This window comes from Lissotriton vulgaris, chromosome 2_1 (genome assembly GCF_964263255.1).
Source record: "Lissotriton vulgaris chromosome 2_1, aLisVul1.2, whole genome shotgun sequence".
Lineage (NCBI taxonomy): Eukaryota > Metazoa > Chordata > Amphibia > Caudata > Salamandridae > Lissotriton > Lissotriton vulgaris.
Window position 1 is genome coordinate 62,358,491 of NC_141687.1, and position 25,106 is coordinate 62,383,596.

At 48.3% G+C, this 25,106-nt stretch overlaps 1 protein-coding gene across 1 annotated transcript in view; it reads right to left on the reverse strand.

Moving 5' to 3' along the window:
* Nucleotides 1-5,401: 5,401 nt before the first annotated feature.
* Nucleotides 5,402-25,106, reverse strand: part of PNKD (PNKD metallo-beta-lactamase domain containing) — a 278,177-nt gene continuing 258,472 nt past the window's right edge. Inside the window, exons 6-9 of the mRNA XM_086954467.1 lie at nucleotides 17,348-17,511; nucleotides 16,791-16,877; nucleotides 16,086-16,201; nucleotides 5,402-5,917 (exon numbers count right to left, since the gene is read on the reverse strand). Of these exons, the coding sequence (XP_086810593.1) occupies nucleotides 5,744-5,917; nucleotides 16,086-16,201; nucleotides 16,791-16,877; nucleotides 17,348-17,511 (541 nt within the window). The 3' untranslated portion in view covers nucleotides 5,402-5,743. The remainder of the gene's footprint in view (nucleotides 5,918-16,085; nucleotides 16,202-16,790; nucleotides 16,878-17,347; nucleotides 17,512-25,106) is intronic.

The window sequence follows — 25,106 nt, forward strand, 5'->3', positions numbered from 1 at the left end:
TGTGGTTTGGCGGGGGCCTTCGGACATCGATGGTAAAGGCCAGGACGTGGAAAAGAGTTGGCGTCCCCTGGAGATGTTCCTGGACCAGCATCAAGACTCCGCTTTCACCATTTAGTTGTCCAAGGACTGAAGTAAATGGACTCTTTACTTCCGCAGCAAAGGACCTGATACTGAAACTATTTGGATTCCACGATAAACTTTAAGTAGCATCTCTGCTGAGAACATGAGACCCAGCGCCACCAACCAAAGTCCCGAGTTCAAGGCCAACAACTACTTGGCTCAGGGACAACAATCTGAACTTGTCTTGCTGAATGAACAGGTTCAGAAGGTGCAAATCCAGAATAGTCCTGCATCCTTCTTGGGACCCAGGAAGTGAAGAGAATAAAATCCTGTGCTCCTCTCCTCATTAGGCAACGCTTCCATAGACATTTTTTCCAGTAAGGAACAGATCTCTACCTCCATCAACAAGGTTTGAGTCCGTGAGCATTATTGAAGGAGGGGGTTATCCGCTGGGAAGGATAGGGAGGAAAGAGCATAGCTCCAGCAGACCTGCTGGTTGACCAAGCGGTCTATTGTGATCGATTTGGTGACGAAATGGGAAACCCTCACGCCCTCAGAATGATGGAAGCATAGAGGGGGGCGGACAGGGGTCTAGAGGTGGTAGAGCCTGCAGACGATGGAGGGGAGTGTATCTGCTGCTGACTTCCAGATCTGCGCCTACCTTGAAAGGAGCGATACATCTGCTGAGGTTCCTGCTGAGATGCATCACCTTTAGAATAGTCACCTGGTGCCAGACTGGATTTATAGTTTTTTTTCTCAGAGTGCTCCCAACGTGCCGCTGGGTGGTGCTTTACGGCTCTGCACCAGGAGTGACGGAGCAGAGCCGGGTCTGGTGGCTCAGTGGACTAATGTGTCCACTGTAGAGGCCCGTGTTCAACCTCATGGTCACAGGTTCAAATCCCGGTGGGTCCACTAAACCTTTCATTCATCTGATGAGTACCATTGAGTTGGGTAACAATAAACATCTGTTATTCAGCGCCAAGATGGGGTGAAGGTGCGCTGTACAAATACCTGTTATGTTATGCTATATAATTACAAAAAAGTGGTCGGCTGCATAACATTTCAAAGCACAATTTCCACAATGAATGCTTAAAGTGGTACACAAGACTGAAGGAATTTATACGACAGAATTTTAATTCAGCTGTCTGCAATATTATCACTTAATTTGACATATATCAGATTTATCATTTCATCAAATGCAACGTAGTCACCTCCATAGTACATAAAGTAATCACTTGATCTAGTGCTCCGTGAGTGTCAAAGAAAAGAGTTTAAACACGTAGGGTAGGGTGTGATTGGAATAGGTAAAGGGACAAAGAAAAGGAATTGTGTCCTGTGAACAATTCTACATCAATCTGAGAACATTTCCAGTCTTATATAGATCACAAGGTTCCCTGAGTAAACATTACACGGAAGCCATCTATGGCTAATTGAATTTTTGCGTGTATGTTGAAGAAGATACTGTCGACGTTTCGACCCCTGTGGTAAGGGCAGTTTGTTCCTCAGTATAGGGTCTTCATCAGGACTAAAGGGGATATGAGCACATATGTTGTGGCGTTAGTGATGTCCCACCTCGGTTGGAAAATCACGCCGTTAGGTTGATTTTATGGTCTTCTACAAAAGCGAGCGTTAGGTTTGTGTGGAGTCCCAGACAAGTTGAGGACTATTGTCGGTCAGTTGATTTTGAAGTTCTCCTCGGAGAGGGAAATTCAGCACGTGGCCAGTCACGATGTAGTATAATGAAGGGTGTAGATCAGTCACACCATCTGTGTCCCAGCAAGAATGAATCCAATGCGGGATCCTGTTATGTTATGCTATATAAGCGCCACCCCTGCAAGCTGACGTCAGTTTCTTGCTCGACCCTTTTCACGCCTGCAGGCGTTTTAGCTTAACTTCCACAGAAGGTACTCGTAGGTCCAGGACCTTAGTAGCGCGTCTAATTTCCACAGTGAAGGACGCACTCTCTTCCATTGGCAGCCCTGGAGGATAGATCAAACCTGTATGAAGTGTAAAGCGCACCGGCCTCCTGCAAATCCATGTACAAACTGTCACCATAATAATCATCATAATGAGGGGGTAAATCATCCACATTATCACCATACTCCTCTCCAGGGGCTGTAGTATAGATTTTGGCCCGGCGACACAACAGGCATTTGCACCCACTTTGTGCACCGCTGGGGAACAATTGTATTACACAAGGGGTCACAGAAGCCTGTGTGGCCCCTTCTGTAATGCTGATAGCGCGGGGGCACATGTAGTGCATTCATTGTGATTGGGCACACTGTTCTGTGTGAGCCCGGAGCACCTGTTTAAAGGTGCACCGTGGTGCAAACAGGGTCAGTGCGCCCCATCTCTAATGTTTATGTTTTGGGGATGCGTATGGCAGCCCAAGGATTACCCAGTGCTGAAGAGAGGGGGCAGGGTGATAAGGAAGAAAGAAAATAATGGGAACTACGGGCCCTGGTGGTGAACTCTGCTCAGAACCAAAAAGCTGATGGAGCCTTTAACCCCTTCTCTGCGGGGGTAATTCCCCCGCTGTGCTGGGGCGAAGGGGGGCGCGCACAGCGCCCGCATGCTCAGGACGAGGTCAACTCGTCATGGGAACTACGGGCCCTGGTGGTGAACTCTGCTCAGAACCAAAAAGCTGATGGAGCCTCTAAAGACGACACGGAGGTAGTGGGAGTGTATTGTCTGAGTCAGGCTGTAGGGGAACCGGGTGCGCTGGAGTTTAGTAGCATCAGGACCTTGTTTGGGTTTGAGACAAAGGACGGGCACTGACGGTGTGTAGGGGGGTGGCGCTTATATGCAGGGGCGCTCTGCCACTTGAGGGGCAGAGCGTAGCCAATGTGGAGCCGCTCGGCACCACCTAAACACGCATGTGAACACTGCTCTGAAAAACCTTCGAATCCAGTTCGGCCCCTGGGGATTATTCTAAAAGTGAGGCGTCTGTGGCTGGATTATCCATTCAAAGAGCCTTTCCAGCAGGTCCACCGTAGAAACGCCTCGTGTGTGCAAAAACAGCTGGAAAGGCTTAAATTGCTTGATATGAAAGTACAGCAGTTACGGAATCTCCTTTATGGAGGGGAACCAATGAAAGAGGAGAGTCAAGCAGCCCTTCCTCTGGGATGCTGCAGAACTAAAGCCAAGCGTTTTTTAGAGGCTAACACACCCCACTAGAAAGAGTTGTAACAAATTCTTCTCTCGGATTCAGCATATTGGGCACAACACGCGTCATCCATTGTACATGTTTGTTTGATGCTAATTGTTAAAGTGTTCTTCTCATAAGGAATGCTTGATAACAAACAGTAAATAAGGATTTAAAATGCTGAGAAGACTTTAAGTGCATAAATAGATGCTCTAGAGAAAGACTAATAGCTCCATGTGACCAGAATTAGCCTGCATCATCTGCAGTACCAATGCCTTCATTCCTCTTAGTGCTGGTCTGTGCCCATAATGAAGATGAGAAATATGGAGCCACTAAATAAACATTCAGCAAAGTACAGAGAGGTTAGAGTGGACCACACAGAGACCACCCCTCAGAGGGCGTGTGCGGAGTCGCCTTCGCCAGCTGTTTGAAGACAGAGAGAGAGTGTGTGGAGCATCACTCAACAAGGCCATAAGATGCTTCTGGGAGGCCCAGAACTCAGGTGTAGAGATCTTTAAAGAACCCACAGGGCCAATTTAGAAAGAGAGGCGCTGACACTTGAAAGCAGCAACCACCCCGAATGGCGTTAGGCCACGCCCCTCGCCCATTCTTTTAACCCCTTCCAAGAAGAAGTGCACATAGAATCAATCCATAGAAAAGATTCACAAACCTGGGCTATCAAAGGGGAGCGAGCCTTCAATGCGACAAAAATTACTACCCACATAGCTGCAGCATAGCACAGCTGGAGGAAAAGCCACGGTGAACATGTTAAGGCCCTTAAAAGAATGCATTGCACCCACCGACTTGCAATCCACTACTGCTTACAATCAGTAGTAGAAACTCTGAGCAACAACTAAGCGAACATTCACATTATATTCCCATTCATGAGGCTGTATTTGCATAAACTCTAGGTGATAAAGTAGCAACCTGAAGTTAGTTTGTTTGTGGCGGTGGGCGAGATGTTTTATTTTTTAACAGGGGGAGGGGAGTAACCGTCTCAGCCCCCCGGACCCACATTCATTCTATTTTTTGTTTTGGACACAACTTAATGACTTTATTTAGAGTAGTAGATTTCCTTATAAATGTGAACAAACAGCATCATTAGTTCCATGGGCAGCAACCATGAATCTCATGTATGAATGTGAAACTATCAACTAGAACAATGTTTGAGGGGTTAGCTATCTCTAAGCAAGTCTTTTTAAAAGTCTTCAAATTGTAAAAAGGGAGTATAATACATAGAGCATTACTATGCACTCTATGTATGAAATACAAGAGAATACACATCTATGTTGCATAGAGAAATCCACTCGGATTTGCTCACAACCCATGACCCTGCCACATTTCCTTTTATATGCAATGTATGTTTTGTGACTAATTCCTGTTTGCCGGCCCTCCCTGCCTATGTTTTGCAAATTCTGCCCTTTTACCTCGAACCTCTATGCTCCCCCAGTCTAGATTGGTAGGCAAAGGGTATTCAAATTACATTTCTCTACACCTTCGAAACGCATCACTTGTGCCTCTTCTTAGATCCAACAAGACATTGATCATTTGCGGTCAACATCTGTTTAGAAAGCTGATAGCAGGTGGGTGATTTGATATATATCTTCACAATCGTGGGCAATCCAGCTGCACCCCAAGAGATTTTAATTTCACACTGGTTGACAAAGCAGATGCACAAGCAGAGGCAGATGTGGCGTCTCTTACGTGTAACCCGGTGGTGCGTTTCAATTTTGTTTTATCGCCACACTGTACTTCAAGATGGATGCCAGCTGGAATGAACTAGCATCACATCATTAGATGAGGGTTTCTCAAGAGATCCCTCAGTTAAACTCACTCATGGGTCTGAAAGGTACACTGATGGCCCTTGAAGACTACGTGTAAACATCTCTCCCCTCATCTGCATATTATCTCAAGTCTAGTCTTGATGCAGAGATATTTACACCCCTCCCTTCCCCTGATATGGGGACACACAAGATACAAAGACCTGACACTCAGTTTCAGAAGGTCCACCAGCAAGTTGTACATGATGGTGCTGGTCACAGGAGTTCTGCAGGCTTCTTCAGATGCTCTGGAAGGGATCTTTCGATCAGGTGTTTCTTTAGAACCTAATTTCTTTTATTGAGTTAACCAGCAGGATATCAAAAGAGTATGAAGCACTTGATCCACAAGAAATGAAAAAGCATGAATATGATTACATTTATTCTTGATATTTTAGTATTTATTTCACCCATCTACAGCAGCCCCAATATCCCTGGGGCAGTGTATTGCCCGTCACAGCTGAAATTTGCTAAACTATTTCACAGTTGCGATTAAAGGAAAAACTCAACACTGTCTCTGCACAGCTTTCGGTCAAGGTAGATGGTATGGTCTCGTCTTCGACACCCGCCGCTTACAGTCCTTCAAACAGTTCATGCGACACGTGGCCCTGGACACGAGACCAGGTCGGTTTGGGGACCAGACACCGTCCTGGTATGAAACAGTCTCTACCCGTTGGGATAGGCCCTGAAGAGGAAGACTGGCAACCAGTGCGGCCCGGTACTACCTTCCTTTGAACAAATCCTTCCTCCGCCGCACTTCTTCCAAGACCCTGGCGCGGAAGTGACTCCACTCCTCGTCGGTCGACTGCTGGAGGTTCAGCGCACTCTGGAGCTCCCGGCTGTGGGTGCGCAGGAAGGGATTGTACTCTTTCTCTTCACCAAGCGTGGATGGACTCTGGAGAGTAAGGAACATATGGAACATTACATCACAGGTAAATCATCTACGGTACCTGCTGTTGGTTGCAAACACATTTATACAGTAGATAATATATCAGATAAAGTACTCGCACCAGAAAGTTATCACCAGACCGCCGTGCATTTGCTATGATCCTTGAGATGACAAGAAAAATCCACATAATAAACATTTGGGGGTGCTTTGTAATAGATGGTCATGTTTGCTCCATCCCATTCACCCACTTGGGTGCCCCTGCTTTCTGCGCCCCCAGGGCACTTTGATATCATAGAAGGGTCTGTGGACGCTTGCGCGGCTCCTTCTGGAATAGAGATCACATCAGAACACAAATAGCACCAGCACGGTTCTGAGGGGGAGTTCCCTTATTTGCATAGCGGTGTGGACCATGCAAATGAGGGAAACAGTTTGCCTCTGCAACAGTGCCACATTATGGATGCCAGTGTAGCGGCAAAGAGGCTGTCAGAAGATACACAGACTGTCCCACAAAGAGGGGGCACACTGTCGTGTGCACTCCGAGTGTGCCTGCCCTTTGAAAGGGTGCAATTGGGGGGAAATTACCTCCTAGACATCACCCACTGCACCTGCCTGCATTGGGGAGATCTCTGCTCCCCACCTTGTAAACAAAGCAGGCAGTGTGCCGCCTGCACTGTGAAAGTCTGAGTGGCTGCTTCAAACAGCTGCTCTACCCTTCAATAATGCGCTGCACCCGGGACAGCCACGAGCCTGCATCTCCTCCCTCCCCCCGCCCCCTACTGGAAGGCATCACCGTATCTGGACTGTGGTGCACTGTCCCTGTTTGCGCCCAGCACACTTTGTTAGAGGTGCGCTGTGGCACAAACAGGGACAGTGAGCCCTTTACCTAATGTGGCCACTGGAACGCTCTGTGGTCTGGTCAGGTGCGTACAGCTCTGTATATATTCTATATTGCACTGCAACACACACTTGCTCTTTTAACATATTCATGCTTCTTTCTTCAGCCCAAATCACTGGTGTTCTCTCAAATCTCCACAAAATCCATATTGTACTGTCCTTTACCCCTTCCTCTGCTCTTCCCTTCATACTTCAAGCACTCAGTGGTTTTTCTCCAGCAAAAGGCTATACCAGGGGCGTCCAAGCCCAAAACAGGAGGACGAGGAATAGATTTGTGCCAAACTTTTAGAATATTCATATGGAATATATTTTTATACAATGACTAAGTGTGACTTGCTTAACATGACACTGATCCGGGCCCCAGACGCCAACCCTGGAACCCCCCCCCCCCTTCCTCCCCCTTAACTTTGACTCAGTGAGAGAAGATGGATGCCAGCAGGGTGGCGTCAGACCTCTCCTATAAAATGTTGTAATGCTAAATGCTACAATATTTTCTTATTACAAGCTCGTACTCCAATCTGTATGTAATAGGGCAGTTATGCACATAAGTATATAAAGATATTACAATGATCCATGTATTTTTTTAGGTAAACTAATTTTCTAGTACTGCAGACTTCATGTTTATAGCCAAGGTCAAAGGTCAGACTGGAATTCATATAGCACATAGTGGACAAGGCAATGAACATCCCAATGTACATTGTAGAAAGCCAGTTGTTCCTGTCAAATAAAGTAAATATGAATTTGATTTCTGTTATTTTTGAGAAATTGTTTATTTTGCCTCTTTACTTTTCACCAACCATCTAGCTGCAAGGACGCCATGGCCTCCAACCATGCAGGTTTTAAATTCTTTTTAATTTAAAAAAAAGTTTTTATTAATCTTATCAACAGAGCAGCATTGCTGACAGCATACAGAAATCCACAGGATACACCTAAGTCACATAGGTCCATACATCTTTCACTCATAAAGGCAAAGGTAAGTTGTACAAAATACAGTACACTCTCTCCAACCGTTCAGTTCCTCCCATAACCCCCAACTCCCTCCCTACTCATCCCCTGAGCTATCACTTTCTGATTCTAGCGGTGGGTCGCAAATGTTCCCTCGGTAGGTATTCCATGCTGTCCAGATTTTTGTCCATTTGCGGGGACATCTCCGATTGAGATATACTGTCCTTTCCGTGATCATTGTTACATCCATATCCCGACACCACATAGTTAACTAGGGTAGTTCCGCTGCGCCCCATTTTTGCGCAATGTTACGTTTTGCCACCATTAGTCCGAATGTGACCCACAACTGGCCGTAACGCGTTAAATCATTAGGTTCCCATATGTTCAGTAGGCACCTGCGCAGCTCCGGCACAAGGGACACTGTCATTACCTGTGAGATTGTTCGCATTATTTGTCGCCAATATTCTGCTAAAGCTGCACATTCCCATATAGTATGCATAAACAAACCTTCCACCCCGCAACCCCTAAGACAATATGGATGCTGTGCTCTCTGCAGTTTGTGCATGGTAAGCCTGGTGTAATATATTCAATGTAAAATCTTGAGTTGTATAAGACGCAGTCGTGCGGGGATCCCTACCTCTCTGGGCAAAGCCAGGGCGTCTTGCCATTCCGAGTCCTCATGTCACCTAAGTCCGCCACCCACCTGCTACGTAATGTGACTGTCGGGTCTGGTAGATTTTATTTTATTTTATTTATTTTATAACATTTATAATGCGCACAGCTACCCACAAAGGGTTTCCCGGCGCCGGACTAGTAAAACACAGAACACAACTGAATAGAGAACAGTCAAAGACACTTATTTGTCGAACAACCAGGTTTTTACATTTTTTCTGAATTTCATGTAGTTTTCTTCCTTGCGTATATGAATAGGCAATGTGTTCCAAAGAGTTGGACCCAAATAGGCAAAGGATCTCCCGCCCATTGTAGCCCGTTTGAACCTCGGCACAGCGAAAATCGCTGCAGTGCATGAACTGAGGCTGCGATTGGGGAGGTAGGGCTTAGCAAGGTCTTGTAAGTACTCAATTGATCAGGCACTCTTAAACTCCTTTAGCAGCTACTGTGTGATCAAAGGGCTAGAAATAAACGTTGACAAAACTAAATGTATGGCATTGAATCCTAGTAGGCCGGACAGAGGGAATTTGACCTTGAACGGCCAAATTTTAGGAACTGTGGACAATTTTTCTTATCTGGGGGTAGTACTCGACTCAAAGTTAACATGGAAGGCCCAAATTGAGAAAAGTAAGGTGTCATATGCTCACAATGTCAAACCAATAATCAGTAAACTGAATACTAGCACAAGTAAAAGTGTAACACCTGTACTCGAACTTTTCAAATTCAAAATCCAATCTGCCGCCCTATATGGGGCTGAGCTATGGGGACCATGGGCCAGGGAGAGCTTTCAAGGCCTGGATAACAAATTCATGAGAACAATTGTAAGGGTTCCCACTAGTACACCAATAATTCCCCTCCAGCTTGATCTGAATTTTAAACGAACTGATCATCTGACCATCATAAGACCTTTAATGTTCTGGATAAGGATTTGGTCCACCCCAGAATTGCTAGATTACAGGAATGGCCTTCGCGAAGTATTGAATCTAGACTCTTTTAATTCCATCCAATGGTTTGGGCATATTAAAAAATGGCTCATAATGCTGGGCTTGTATTCATTTTGGGAAAACCCAGAGAATTTACCACCTTTTGCTAGATCCATGGTAAAGAGAGCCTTCTGGTCTTATATGAATAATAGGTGTGCTCATGAAAGCAGAATTGGTACCTTAACTAAAGATTTCCTATCCTTCAAAGATGAACCCTGTTTTGAATCCTTTTTGGACGAAATAGAGCCTCCTGTTGCTAAGACTCTCTACCTGAAATTCAGGTATGGGAATCTTATGTTGAACTCTAATATAGAACGTTGGTCAAAGAAAAAACCGGAATGTCTGAATAGTAAAAGTGGGAGATGTCCTATGTGCTCAGCTTTGTGTATGGAGAACGAGGTCCACATGTTGTTTATATGTAAAGCGTATTTGAAAGCTCGGAAAAGATGGTTAAAACCCATGTGTGTACTCCTAGGAACTAGATCTTGCCTCACAGCATATAGGATCTTAAAAACTAATACTGCCCAGTTTATTGTATTCAATGTCAGTAGGTTCCTTTATTCAGTGTATATTGTCCGAAGGAAATTGGGTCAGATGCTTTAAGTAGGACTATTTTATAAACTTACCTCTGCTGCTAAATGAATGATGTTTTAAAGTGATTGGTGAAAATTAATTCTGTACGTCATTTTAAAATTTGTTGTTTTAAATGAACTGATGTATGTATATTGATATGATCCTCTGTTTTATGTATGTATATATGTGTGTCTTTTATGGCCAATTGGCCGAAATAAAGATTTAATAATAATTGATCAATTTCTTATACGTGAGAGAAGTAGCGCTTTTTTGCATGTAATCAGTAAGTATCCGGTCTTTTAGTGGGGCAGCCTCAGGGACGTCTGTGTCTGGTGGAATCACTGCCATCAGTGCGTGTCTTATCTGTGTGTACCTATATGTCTCAGTTGGGCCCAGTTCATATTGAAGTTGAAGTTGGGTAAATGGTAGTACTGTTCCCTTGTCCCATAGATTCCCTACCGTGGAGATGCCAATGTTGTCCCACTGTGTGAATCCTTTGCTTGTCCTCAGTCGGCCCAGTTTCTTTGTGTCCTACAGCGGAGTAAGCTTGGTTATAACCCCTCCCCAACCCATCCGGGTTTGTGATGCGTGCGTATATTGTAGCAGTATGTCATGTAGGGCCCTGTAGTTTTGATGTTAGTCCCTTGTTATAGAGGACAGCTAACATATTTTGATCTCCCAATTGCGCCCTGTCTGCCCTACATGCTGGGTCATCCTGGGATACATGGATCCACTGGTTAATGACTTTGAGGTGGGTCGCCCAATAATATAGCTGACGTTCGGGAGTGCTATCCCGCCGTCATACCAGCTATAGTGTAGCTTTGTTTGTGCTATACGCGCGGGCCGGTGACCCCAGAGAAGTACCGTTACCTGCGCCGCTATTTGCTTAAAGTATTGGGGCAGGACCTTAAAAGGCGTATTATCCAGAGCATAGAGAAACCGGGGCAGGGCCATCATTTTAAACAATGCTGCTTTACAGAGGAGTGTAAGGGGCAAGGATGCCCAATGTATTACATCGCTCCTTAGCCGCTCTAAGGGGGGCGCCAGATTCCTGGCTTGGAATTCTTCTTCATCTTGTGTGACATGTATTCCTAAGTATTTAAAGGAGTCTTCTACCACCACCAATGGGCAACTTGCCGGGAGTTGCGGCGCAGGGCCCATCAACACAGAGTATCGATTTGGACTAGTTTATTGTGTATCCTGCTATTGCCCCGGAGTCTTCGCAGTTGTGAAGGAGCTCTGGTATCAAGTGATTTGGGTCCGTGAGATATACTAATATGTCATCGGCATATAACGATATTCGATCTTCCCACCCTTCCTTCCATCGAATACCTTTTAGTGACGGTACTTTCCGAACTAGCGTCGCCAGTGGCTCCAGGACGAGCGCGAATAGAAGTGGTGACAGTAGGCAGCCCTGACGTGTCCCTCTTGCTAACGGTATTTCACCCGACAAGTGCCCATTGGCCGTCACTCGGGCTAGAGGACTCGTATATAGGAGTCGTACCCAGGCACAAAATTTAGGGCCAAATCCTAGATGTGGGAGAACCCCAAAGAGATATTGCCATTCAACCATATCAAATGCCATTTTGGCATCGAGGGATAAGACCACCGCCGGTTCTGTCAAAGAGGGAGCTTTTGCCAATGCGCCATGTAGGCGTCTGAGATTAAGGGCCGTGTTTCTGTTCGGCAAGGTTTTACATTTTTTATTAAAATTAATTCGGTGCAGAATTTTTTTCCGTTAATACACACTATTTCGTGTTTTCTATAACAAAATATGACCCTGGAAGGATGAGACCAATTCTCTTATTTGATGGTGTATTCTTCGGCAATCCCTCAACATTGATAGACCAGTTATTTTCTTCCGCCATCAGGCCTCCTCAATCAATCACCGCTCAGATCAGAGTAAATAAAAGACAGGAAGGCGATGACATCACACTTTGTTTAAATGCATGACAGAGAGGTGGTCACTGAGCACTGTGTTTTAAAAAATGACAACCAAAGGAAAAAAATGGAAAACTTTACCTGTGGGCAAACATTCACAAAAAATGAGATCTGCAAGTTTTTTCTTCTAAAAAGTAGCTTTTTCTCTTGTTAAGCCTACTTTTTGTTGACATATTTTAACCAGTGCATTTTAGGTCAAGCCTAGCGCCAGCCGGCAGTGCACATGCACTGCTCTGCAATGCATCCTATAATCCCTTTGTGGAGTTTGAACACGTTCCCGCTTTCTGATTGGTAGCTTGGTCTGCCTTTACAAATTCTATTGCTTTCCTTCGTGAACAGTGTTCATTTGGTCCCCTTTGTGTCTGTTTTATTGCCTTCCTGGGGACTGCCCCTGCTACATAGTTCCTTTCACTAGTGGCATATGTATTCTTTTAGTGCCAGTGGAAGCACACTGCAGCTCCCACACTCCCCGCGCCTCTCGATGTGAGCCTCCTGGTAAAGCTCGCTTGCTCTCCCGGCTCCATTTCTGTGGGATCTTCATCCCAGCTGGAAAGATAAAGCCAGAACTGAGAGGGAACTGGGCAGGTGCTGGGGAGCAGGGAGAAAAAGGTGCTTAGGACCTAGGTAGCCACACGCTAACCAGCATAAAAGACCCTTTAGGAGACCCCCAATCCATAACCATCACAGTTTTCTTGACCCCTCAACTAGCAATAAGATCTCCCCATAAACTCAAGACAAACAGCTTATATAATTTTAAGACAAAATGATCGTTACACTTAAGGACTGCCTTCACCCTTGCAAAGGACTCCGAGTTGCCGGTCTGTCCCTTTCAATGCTGCTAACAGACCTTGCTCGTTTCTCGGGCATATCTCCACTCGTTTCGGGATCTGTCCTTCTCTTGTCCCTGATGGCGAGTGCGCTGTTACTAGTCTGTAGTTCCACCACTTTTACTAAAGCCGGCCCTTTTTCCATTCATGTTTTAGGAGGGAGCCTAGCACCCCTAACCCACTATTTCTGATGCCGAATGCAAAACGACACCGTTCCACATCCAAGAGGCGTGAGAGACCCAGACAGGGTGAGTGTGTCTGTGTGAAAGGACTGAAACCTCCAGCGTGGCCTGCTGCTGCCACCTCTAAGCGAGTATGTCTGCCCTGTTGTTATATCCTGTGCTCTATTAGTCCCCAACCAGATTTTTGCAGCACTATGTAAATCCCTACACTACACTGTCCTCCACAATGGGCAGAGATGGGTTAATTAAGAGCTAGTTAGCACGTGTGGTTTGAGCAGCGTGTCCAATACAGTTGTCCTTTTAAATCTATGATTTGCACTCCAGCATTTTTCATGGAAATAATAAACTACAAACGCAATAATTCAGTGAAAGAAATCATGCATAGGTTGCAGATTTGCCTACCACAGCTCCATCTAACATTTACCATTTGTTTTAGTTGATGTTGTGAATCTAAATGCAACCCATGGCACCAACAGACCAGTTTACACGTTTCATCACACTGAATGGCTCAAAAAGATACATCCCGAAAGGAATTCTCCATCTTAGCCCACCCAGTCACTGGGCCTTCCTGTTTGGGGTTGTAGAAGACTTATGTACTACTAGTTTTACTCCCCAAGGTGGCGATGCCTTTGTTTAAAAAAATAAAAATGTAATGTATTTTCAACTGTAATACTGGCTCAGCAGCAGATGCTTCTTTATGCGAAATACAAACCCGTCTAGCAACTCTACAAACAGTGCAATCACAAATACAGGCACCTCAATTACGACCTGGTGCACTAATTCTGCCGCCAGCGTGGGAAATACATGCAGAAATTCAAATCCAGCCTTTCACACCACTTTCCTGCATTCTAAACAAAGTCTAAGTCACATACTTTGTAGCCAGGTTTTAATAATATATGTCGTCAGTCAGACTTCCCATCCAAGGGCATGCCCTGCCTCTTTCCTCTATGCGGTACAAAAGGGGGTGGTGATGGACGGAGCATCTGAACCAATCAAACACTCACACCCAGTCAAAAGATCTGGGTTTAATCCATCACCGTTCTTTAGCCCACTCTGCCACCGAGGACCGGTTTCTGGGTTGCTCAGACGTGAGTCCCTTTCTCACTTTGCCATTGGATTCAAGCAAGCCGGGCTGAAGACGGCTGGAATGCCAGAAACTGGTCCTCGGAAGCTTGTTTCCGGTCCAGGGAAGACATGGCTTGGCAGTTCGGGCTGGACTGTTCCCATGAGGCACAGGGTCAGACTGATTTGCACAGGGCCGGACTGGGAACAAAAACCGGCCCTGGCAAAGTGCTCGGCCGGCTCCCCCCTCCCCACATGGGGAGGGGGGGTGGTGGGTTGGAGGTGCCGCCGAGGGCTTTGCTAGGGCCGGTTTTCAACCGATTTTGATGCAGAGCCGATTTTGCAGCTATGCTGCAAAAACGCCCCTGTAACAAAATCGGCCCCAAAGGGCTCAAAACCGGCCCCCAACCTTGCGGCGCACCAGGGGATTGCCCGGTGCCCGCTATGACCAGCCGGGCCTGGATTTGCATATAGCCATGTCTGAACTGGGGTGGCAGAGTGGGCTAAAGAACGGTGATGGATTAAACCCAGATGTTTTGACTGGGTGTGAGTGTTTGATTGATTCAGATGCTCCGTCCATCACCACCCCCTTTCGTACCTCTTTCCTCTATGCAGCTCCAGCCTGTCTCTCTCTGCACCCATCCCTCTCAGAGTTCTATAAAGCATCTATTGTCCCTGTCTCAGCCTCTCATGTCTACCTTCACTGCCTGCGGTGTCTCTCTTTCTCCCCTGCATTCTATGACTATCTAGCCACTATTCTATTAGCTCATTATTTGGCATTCTTAATTATCCAGTTGCTCAAGGTATCTTTGTTTCATTCCACGCTGGCTCATGACAGCATTGCATAGCTATTCAATCCCTGGGGGCACAGCACTCAGGATGTGCTACATGGCTAAACACTTATAAGGTCTCAAAAGGGAGACCTATTGGCTATGCCAATGCTTTTTTTTTTAAATCAATAACTCATTGGGCGCCAAGTTCCACTCATTGACATCGTGCACCACCCATTTGTGCCAACTCCTACTCACGAGGACCAAATCACACTCACTGTGCACCTCTTCTCCAGCTCACACCACCCCACCCCACTTACAGTGGACCACTGCTCATCATACAGTATCTTCCTTCTACTGCCTTCCAGTCACAATGACCACATTTCACGGACTGTGAACCTTCTCACAAGGCACCGTCTCTCACTCACCACAGATCACTGCAACTCACAACCTTATCTGCACATTGCAGCACCTCCAATCACACTGCACTATATCCCGCTCACCAGGATTCACCTCCCACTCACCACAGGTCACCTTCCATTCATGTTGCAGTACCTCCACTCACATTGCACCATTTCCCACTCACCAGAGTTCACCTCCCACTCACTACAGATCACTTCCCGCTTGCTGCGCATCACTTTCCATCCATGTTGCAGCTCTACTCACATTGCACCATATCCCACTCACCAGTTTACCTCCCACTCACCACAGATCACCCCCACCCACTGCACACCACCTTCCAATCATGTTGCTGCACCTCCACTCAAATTGCACCATATCCCACTCACCGGAGTTCACCTCCCACTCACCGCACACAAACTTCCATTCATGTTGCAGCACCTCCACTCACCTTGCATCATATCCTGCTCAGCAGAGTTCACCTCCCACTCACCACAGATCACCTTCCGTTCATGTTGCAACGCCTCCACTCACACTGTATCAGTGTTCACTCACTATGGACCACCTCACACTCGCTGCTCCCACCTTCCATTCATGTTGCAGCACCTCCACTCACCTTGCACCATATCCTGCTCAGCAGAGTTCACCTCCCACTCACCAGAGTTCACCTTTCATTCATAATGCAGCGCTTCCACTCACACTGTACCAGCTCTCACTCACCAAACATCTCCTCCCATCCACAGCACACTACACCGCCTTCCAATAACTGTGCACCTCCCACTCTCTCCTACACCTCCAGCCACGTGCTATACCTCTTTTCCTCCTCACCCTACACAACATTGCACTTACAGGACACTTTTTGCTCTCCATAAACTTCCTCTACTTGCTGTTCATCTTCAACTCCCACTACACCATGGCCCACTTACCGTACACCTCTTGTCCACTCTCTGCTGCAGCACCCACTGGAACTTCTTTTCCCGTGCAGCATTGTCCGGCTCCACCACCGCTGCAAACGTCAAGTTATCCTCCGCGTACTCGTGGCCTGCATGTACGAACAAGAAAAAGACCTTTAGAAGGCTGATGGTGAGAGGCAGCAAGGGGCTATTTAGGAGGAAGAAGAGAGAAAAGGAATGACCATCCCTAGGTAGTGGTGCATGGAATAGGGCTGAGAAAGAGCACTTCGAGCCCGAGTGTTACTGGAGACGAGACACAGTCATTTACACAATGCTGACTCCGGGACTGCTTCAAGATTACTAGTGCATCCATTTCTCCATCACTGGCCTCCTACACTTCAAAAAAGTCTGCAAACCTGCATAGCACTGACCTCACACTTCAATGGAGAATCAATTCTTTCTCACATACCGTCGCTCAGACATTTCAATGGAGTTCTATTTCTTACAGGGGGAGCTTGGAAAGCCTTGTAAAGACGCGAGTTCTTGAGCTATTAAATGGATCCTTCCAGGCGTATGTTATCTTCAGGAAGAGTGATACACACAGGCCTGGGAAAGCCTTGCGTCCAATCCTTAGGAGCACCAGAAGTCAAGCGGCTACCTGAGCTTCACCTGGCGAAACAACCCTAGCAGCACAGGGCTTCCACATCCCACACGTCTAACCAATACCCAGAGACCCACCTGGCCAGAGAAGCGTGTCGTCCCCAAGAGCAGCGGTGGTGTCCAGTGAGGCCAGCATGGTGGTTGCGTTGCCCTCAAACATCCGCCCTGAGGAGCAAAGAAAATAACAGACCATTGATCAATTCGACACATTGGGCAGTCATTTTGATTTTGAACTGTGATACCTTTCCTGCTATGAGTCTGAGACACCTGGAGGAAACCAACTCGCCTTTCAACAGAGTCAGTACAAGGCAGGGAAAGTTCAACTGGGTGAGGACAGGGAAGGGATAAATCCACAGGGTGTGGGAAAGTGGTGTTACAAATCATACAAAGTGGCCAGATCTCACAAAGGACGACCCTGCACGTGAGAAGTCCTGGAAAAAGTGGAGAAGCCTCTCTTTGACCAAAGAAGCAAGAATGATAGATTGTGGTCATAGAGCAGACGCTCAGTCTCCCGGGAAGAAGAAGGTGGGATAACCGGGGGAATCTTAAGTGGGGTGTGGCTGATCCTTAGTAGTTCAAGGACTTGGAAAGTGCTGAACTATTTCTAAGTGCTAAGAAGGGCAGGCACTGCTCACCACATCCAGAGAGGAAGAGGAGGTCTCCAGAAAACAGGCAGGAGGGGGCATCACCAGACTTCCCGTCAAGGACGTAGACCATGTGTCCCACAGTGTGCCCGGGCGTGAAGAAGGCCTGAAACTGCAGCCGTCCTATTGTGATGCTGTCTTTGTCGTTGAGGGGGCTGTGGAAGGAGCAGACACAATCAACGGTAAGGAGACGTCAGCTGACTTGGCTAACAAAGAACAAAGTAGACATATTCTGGCATAATGACCACCAAGCTAACGCAGCACCGCTGACCGCGAATATCAGGAAACACATAAAGGCTATTAACCCTTCTGCCAAAATGCCTCCCTGCCCACAACAATCTTATATCCCCCACTACTTCCCTTAAACTGCAGCAGAAGGAACCAGAACTTTAGGAACCAAGGTGAAATGCAAGCTTTCCACCAGGGAGGAAGGTGGAGACTGAAGGCTTGAGGTTTGGGGTGGAAATGCTGGCTGCCAAGGGCCACCAACTGTAGTAAACTCTACCAGTCCCACTAAAGGATGATTTTTCGCCTTCTCGCTACTCATTAGAACAACATCACCGGCACCACTTGCAAATGAGGATTTCCATACTTGGATAGACAACTAACTCTGTCCACAGCACATGAGATCAGGAACCCTCCACAACTGGGAAACCTACAGTAAACTAGCAGCTCTCTGGTCCACTCCACACAGCCTTTTACTCAAAAACATTTTTTAAAAGTATGTATTTTTTTGCTTTGTGCTTATTCCGCTGTGGACTACCTCCAAGCATTTGCATATTGGGGTGGAGTGGATGGGGGGGGCTTGGAAATGCAGAAGGTTATATGAGATCTGTGTATGAGTGATGGCTGTTTGGGGAAGGTTTTAAAGATGGTTCGTTTTCTGGAATGCAAGCCCGGGTGAGAGCGAGGAATCCAGCTACTTGGGTGGAATACGTGTGTCATAAATATCGACTCTCAATAATTTCATATGAGGTGCAAACAGCATGACCAGCAACCAATGTCTCCTTATCACTGCTGACACAAGAAAGGTCAGCGCAATGTACAATCTCATGACTGGGCAACGGTGTAGCTGTGAGATCCGCAAATGGCTTAGGCAGTGGTAAGAATGTTCCGCATCGAGGTAAGCGAGAAACAACAAAGCTGTGTTGAGTACAGGACATCTCATCAGATAAAGTGGAGGTTAACAGTAACAATATTTCACACCTAGACAACTTGGACATTAAATAGGTGTTGTGTATTAGTGATAAAAGCAAGCGACCACTGCATGAATAGAGTCAGTTAATTCTTTCTTACACTCTTAAACTACCACGCAGTGGCTTGCAACGGAAACCAATCCACATAGGATTTGATTTGCTGAAAGCTCCTCGGAGGCATCACCTCCACCATCACTAATGGATCGGGCACGTCTACTGGGCCAGGGCGAGTGCTCAGGATATTGAGCTCTTCGCCTTGCAGTTGGTCTCAGCATTTTGTAACATCCTTATACCACTCCGGGAAGGCCAACCTTTGTTCTGGAGTAGAATAGACTTAGGTTCCTTTAATCTCTCCTTGAAGTTATTTCAGCACTCCACATGAAGGTGCCTTCTTTGGGGAAGTACTTGTTTTTATCACCATTAGGGCACTCCACCCAATTCTCCAAGAACCTGCCTGCTTCTGCCATACTGGTGGTACATGATACAGGTGGGAGTACCTCAGGTGGGACCTCCCTCGCAAGCAAGAAAAAAGCCTTACCCTGTTTCTATGAAATGAGTGGGAGAGGCGTACTCTCCTAAGGGAAGGTCTGACAGCTCAGCTCCGGCCCGATACCTCGGAGGCGTAGGTTGGAAAGTACATTCACCCTGGTTTACCGACATCTTGCAATCGGAACACCTCCGGTTACAGCCTAATGTGGTACGCAGAAGGATCCGATCAGGTACCTCTCTTAATTCAATCATTCAAAAGAGCACTAGGGTGGGGACCTGGGCAACCACTGGCTTCCCTCTTGAGCTTCCTGCTATACTACCACAGACTGTAGCCACTCTTCTACCTCCTAGTTCCATGGAACTTTGCAAATCGTGGGCCAGAATTCAGCACAGTTGAGGCTCTGAGATGGACACATCTGGTGACGCCAAGTGAGCATGAGGAAGAAGGCATGGCATAGTGTTAGATCCGGCTGTCTCTAGTTGGCAGAGGTATACACTTCTGACAAATAGGGACACACCTTTTCTAGTCAGGGCAAGGGGATCACACCCTTTGATAACCCCTGCTCACCCCCTTGGTAGCTTGGCAGAGCAGAACAGGCTTATCTCGGAGGCTGTGCGTTAAGCATTTATGACCACATACAGTAACAAAGTGAATACACTACAAATGGACACGACACAGTAGTATTATAAAAATAAGGATTTTTATATAAGGCTTAGCACAAGACCAAATAACGACAAAAAAAATATACACAATCTTAATAAATACGTTTGGAAGGGAAATAACAGTTCAAATGCGGATGCTTCTTTAGGACAAAGTCTTTTCGTATCAAAGCAATTCTTCTTCTTCTTGGAAACACAGTTCTTAGCAACAAGGTAACCCACACGGGGGCTGCACGACGTCGAGGCAAAGTTAATCCAAAGGTTCGGCGTCGACTGCGAGTAGCGCTACGTCGAGCCTGGAGTCACACGGACCCCCAACAACACAGTACCTTTGAAAATGAAGCACACGATGATCAGCGGCGTCGAGCAATCCGGCGTCGCGTCTTCGGTGTCGACCAGGCCTCAGCAGTCGTCGATGTCGATGATTCTGTTGCAAGTGTGAGCAGCGCTCACGGCGTCGAGAGGGCACGAGGGCGATGCGATCAGCAGCGGTGCAGACACGAGGTCCCTTGGAGCTGGAGCCGAACTCACTACTCACTGGCGTTGCTGCTGGCGTCGATCGGGCCCGGCGGCCGGCGTCGAGGAAGCGGGACACTGGAGCCGTTACTCACTATGTCGAGCTGGATTCGGCGACGTCCGTCGGCGTCGAGATTGCGGGTTCTTTCAGAGGTGCTGGATTCACAGGTTCCAGCAAATAGCACTTTAAGCAGATTAAGTCCTTTATCCCTGTGACTTCAGCAGGAGACTGGCACTCTTCCAGTCCTTGGAGATTTTCTTAGCAAGTGTGAGAGTACACACACAGTTCCTCTCTCCTGGTTCCTTGGCAAAAATAAAGAAGCACTGCAGGATTCCCCCCAGCAAACAGCACACTGGCAGAAGGGGTAGGCAAGTCCTCAGATCATCAGGCCTCTTGTCCTTGGTTACAGGGTTCCTTGTCAGAAGTGATCTAAATTCTTGGTTCAGGGGTCCTTCTCTTATACCCCTTTTTGGCTTTGATCCCTTTGTCCATGCAGGGGAATTTCCCAACATCCTGGGTCTGTTGTGGGTGGAGCCAGGCAGAGGCACCTGGCCTATACACTGAGCAGGGCTGGGTCCTCAGACGCCCAGCAGGAGGTGGAGCCAGCATTGTCACTGGCAGGAGCAGAGCTATCGGCCTCCTGGTAGGAGGTGGGGCTAGGATCGTCCATGGCAGGCACGGAGCCATCAGCCGCTTGGCAGGAGGTGGAGCCAGCATTGTATCAGGCAGGGCAGGCTATCAGCAACTACTCTCCCCCTACTCTCAACGCAAATGTCCCACTCATCCCACACTGACTCATCCAGACCTCTGGAGCCACCCAGCTCCTGTCACACACACGCAAGGCCAGCAAAAACCCGAAATGGTTAGACAAGAAAATAGACACTTTCTAAAAGTGCTATTTTCAAACCCAGAGTCCAAAAACCATCCACACCAACGGATGCGTAATTAAACCCCGAGTTCAGGGATACCAAACTCGACATTGCACCATACTCCCCGAGCCAACTAGGATCATAGCATTAATAATCCCGGCAGCCCATTCTAACAAATGGAGAGCAGGTTACCTCGCAATAGTGAAGAACGAAGATGACTGTCGTTCACTATCAGGACATGCCAACTTGGTCAGGCGTGTCCTACCTTATACTTACAACGCACCCTGCCCGTGGGCCTACCATAGGGGTGACTAACATGAAGTTAAGGGAAGGTCCGAGGGACTGGCAAGTAAGTATACCTGCGTAGTCCGCGTGACAGTACCAGACTGCACGTGGGTCTCGCAATGACCGACCCGTAGACATTCTTTTACGAGGCCGCTCTTGTGGGTGGCACAACACGTGCTGCAAGCCCACGAGCGGCATTTAGATTTACAAGCCCCGGCACTCTTGGTGCACTAGACGAGGGACTGACAGTAAACCAAATAAGCCAAACATGGATACAATCGATACATCAATTTAACATCGGGAGCACTTGCGCTGTGGCACTGATCAGCAGTGGCACGGCGCCCAAAGCATTATCCAGCAAAACATCGAAAAACAGTGGAGGCAAACAGAAAAAAATGGAGGAGAGACTCAAGCCAATGATGTCAGGTCTAACACGCGTCCCCTCCAGCTGAAATGTGGGGAGAACTACCCTTGACCTAGGGAGTCCTCATCACTAAGGCGGAAAAATCTGGACAGACCATCAGCATTGGCGTGATCTGTACCAGGGCGGTGTTCCACCGTAAAGTCCATCCCCTGTAGGGAAATGGACCACCTCAACAGTTTCGGATTCTCACCCCTCATCTGCATCAACCATCTGAGGGGCCTGTGGTCTGTCTGAACCCGGAAGTGAGTCCCAAACAGGTAGGGTCTTAGCTTCTTCAGCGCCCAGACCACAGCAAATGCTTCTCTCTCTATCGCACTCCACCTCGTTTCCCTGGGAAGTAACCTCCGACTGATGACGGCTACAGGCAAGTCTCGGCCCTCTTCATTCACCTGAGCTAGAACAGCCCCCACGCCATGCTCTGAAGCGTCCGTCTGGACAATAAATTCTTTCGAAAAGTCGGGTGCCTGGAGTATAGGTGCGGTGCACATTGCAGTTTTCATGGTATCGAAGGCCGTTTGACAGGCATCAGTCCAGATCACGTTTCGTGGCTGCTTCCTGGAAGTCAGCGAAGTCAAGGGGTGCACAATGTTACCGTAATCCTTGACAAACCTCCTGTAATAACCCGTGAGTCCTAAGAAGGCTCTCACCTGAGTTTGGGTTTTGGGCGGCGCCCAAGCCAGGATGGTATCAATCTTGGGTTGCAGGGGGGGCAACCTTGCCGCTCCCTACCTGGTGCCCCAAGTACCCCACCGAACCCTGCCCAATCTGGCACTTACTGGCTTTGATTGTGAGGCCTGCTCTGCGCAGGGCCAACAACACTTCCTGGAGGTGCCGCAAGTGTTCCTCCCAGCTGGCGCTGAACACTGCGATGTCGTCCAGGTAGGCGGCACTGAAATCCTCCAGTCCAGCCAAGACCTGGTTGACCAACCTCTGGAAGGTGGCAGGGGCATTCTTCATCCCAAAGGGCATCACCCGGAACTGGTATAGCCCATCTGGTGTGGAGAATGCGGACCTCTCCTTTGCCCCATCAGTCAAGGCGATCTGCCAGTACCCAGACGTTAGATCAAACGTACTAAGGTACCAGGCAGCCCCCAACCGATCTATGAGCTCATCAGCTCTGGGGATGGGGTGCGCGTCAGTCTTCGTGACCGAATTGAGTCCTCGGTAATCCACACAGAACCGGAGTTCCGGTGAAGCACCAGGCGCTGCAGCCTTCGGGACCAAGACCACTGGGCTGGCCCAAGGACTGCTAGAGGACTCAACCACCCCTAACGCAAACATTTTGGAGACCTCCTCCTTAATGTATGCTCGAATCTTGTCAGTCACCCTGTAAGCCTTGAGCTTCACAGGAGGGCTGTCTCCGGTGTCAACGTCATGGACACACCAATGAGTGACACCCGGAACCAAGGAAAACAGATCCGGGAATTGCCCCAACAGGTGGCGACAATCCTGTTTCTGCTCAAGGGTCAGTGTGTCAGAGAGGACCACACCATCCACTGACCCGTCTTGCTCTTTAGCACACAGGAGGTCAGGAAGAGGCTCGCTCTCCTCCTCCATTCCAGCGTCTGTAGCTAGGAGCATGCCCACTTCGGACCTTTCTAAGTGGGGCTTCAAACGGTTGACGTGCAGGACCCGCAAGGGGTTCCTGGGAGATTTCAAGTCCACCAGGTAGGTGACATCGCTCTTCTTCTCCACAACCTTAAACGGTCCAGTCCACCTGTCCTTGAGCGCACAAGGTTCCACAGGGGACATGACCCACACTTCTTGAACAGGCTGAAGCTCTACGAGAGTGGCATTCCGGTCGTACCAATGCTTCATCTCCTCCTGGCTGGCTTCCAGATTTGCCTGAGCAAGTTCTCTGAAGCGCCGAGTCTGGTTCCGAAAGGCCAGCATGTAACTGTATACATCCTGGGGAGGTTTCCTGGGAGATTGCTCCCAGCCTTCCTTGACCAGACTCAAAGGCCCTCTTACCGGGTGACCGTACAAAAGCTCAAAGGGGCTGAACCCCAGAGACTTCTGCGGCACCTCTCGGTAAGCAAACAACAGGCATCGCAAGAGGACGTCCCATTTCCGCCTCATTGGTTCTTCAAGACCCATGATCATTCCTTTAAGGGTCCGGTTGAATCTCTCAACCAGCCCATTTCCTTGAGGGTGGTAAGGAGTGGTGAACTTGTAGGTTACCCCACACTCCTTCCACAGAGACTTCATATAGTTTGAAATGAAGTTGGTGCCCCGGTCTGACACCACCTCTCTGGGGAACCCCATCCGGGAGAAAACACTCATCAGTGCCCGTCCCACCACGGGGGCCGTCACTGTTCGGAGAGGGATGGCTTCCGGGTACCGTGTGGCATGGTCCACCAAGACCAGGATAAACCTGTTGCCCAGGGCCGTCTTGGGGTCCAGGGGCCCAACAATGTCAATGCCCACCCGGTCAAAGGGGGTACTGACCACTGGAAAAGGTTGGAGGGGAGCCTTCTGCTTCCTTCCGCTTTTCCCACTTGCCTGGCAAGTGTGACAAGTCTTACAATGGATGTCTACATCCCTGCGCATCTGAGGCCAATAAAAATGGGTGACAAGCCTGTCATAGGTCTTGTCCTGCCCCAGATGTCCAGCTAACGGTACGTCATGAGCCAAACCCAGTAGGAATGCTCTGAAGCGCTGGGGTACCACCAGCACACGGGCTGACCCAGGTTCAGCAGCCTTAGGCTCGCTATACAGGAGGTCGTTCTCCCAGTACACAAAATGTGACCCTGACTGATCACCTGAGGATTGGGCTGAGGCCTGCTGCCTCATACCCACAAGAGAAGGGCACACCTTCTGTTCGGCACAGAATTCCTCCCTGGAGGGACCACATCCTGCTGCCAATGGGTCAGCTCGGGCAGATCTCCCAGTTCGGCAATTTGTTCCCCTGTGGGCTCCAGGGCATCCCCCTCAGGGTCTACCTCCTCCTGGACCACGGGAACTACGGGGGCCGGTTTCCCACGCCTCCTGCCTCTTCTCTTCACAGCTGGGTCCTGGGCCGTACTTTCAGGCTCCGGGACCCCATCAACACCCTTACTCGCTGTCATCGATCGAGTGGTTGCACACACCCACTCTGGCACGCCCAACATTTTCAAGTGCGCCTCCCTCTCCACCTTAGCCCAAGGGGAGTCTTCTAAATCATTGCCCAGGAGACAATCGACAGGCATGGCGGGCCTCACAGCGACCTGAAGAGTACCTGAAACCCCCCCCCATTCAAAGGAAACCTGAGCTACCTCACACTCTTTCTGGGAGTTGTCAGCAGCTATCACAGGGTAGAATGCGTGGGGAA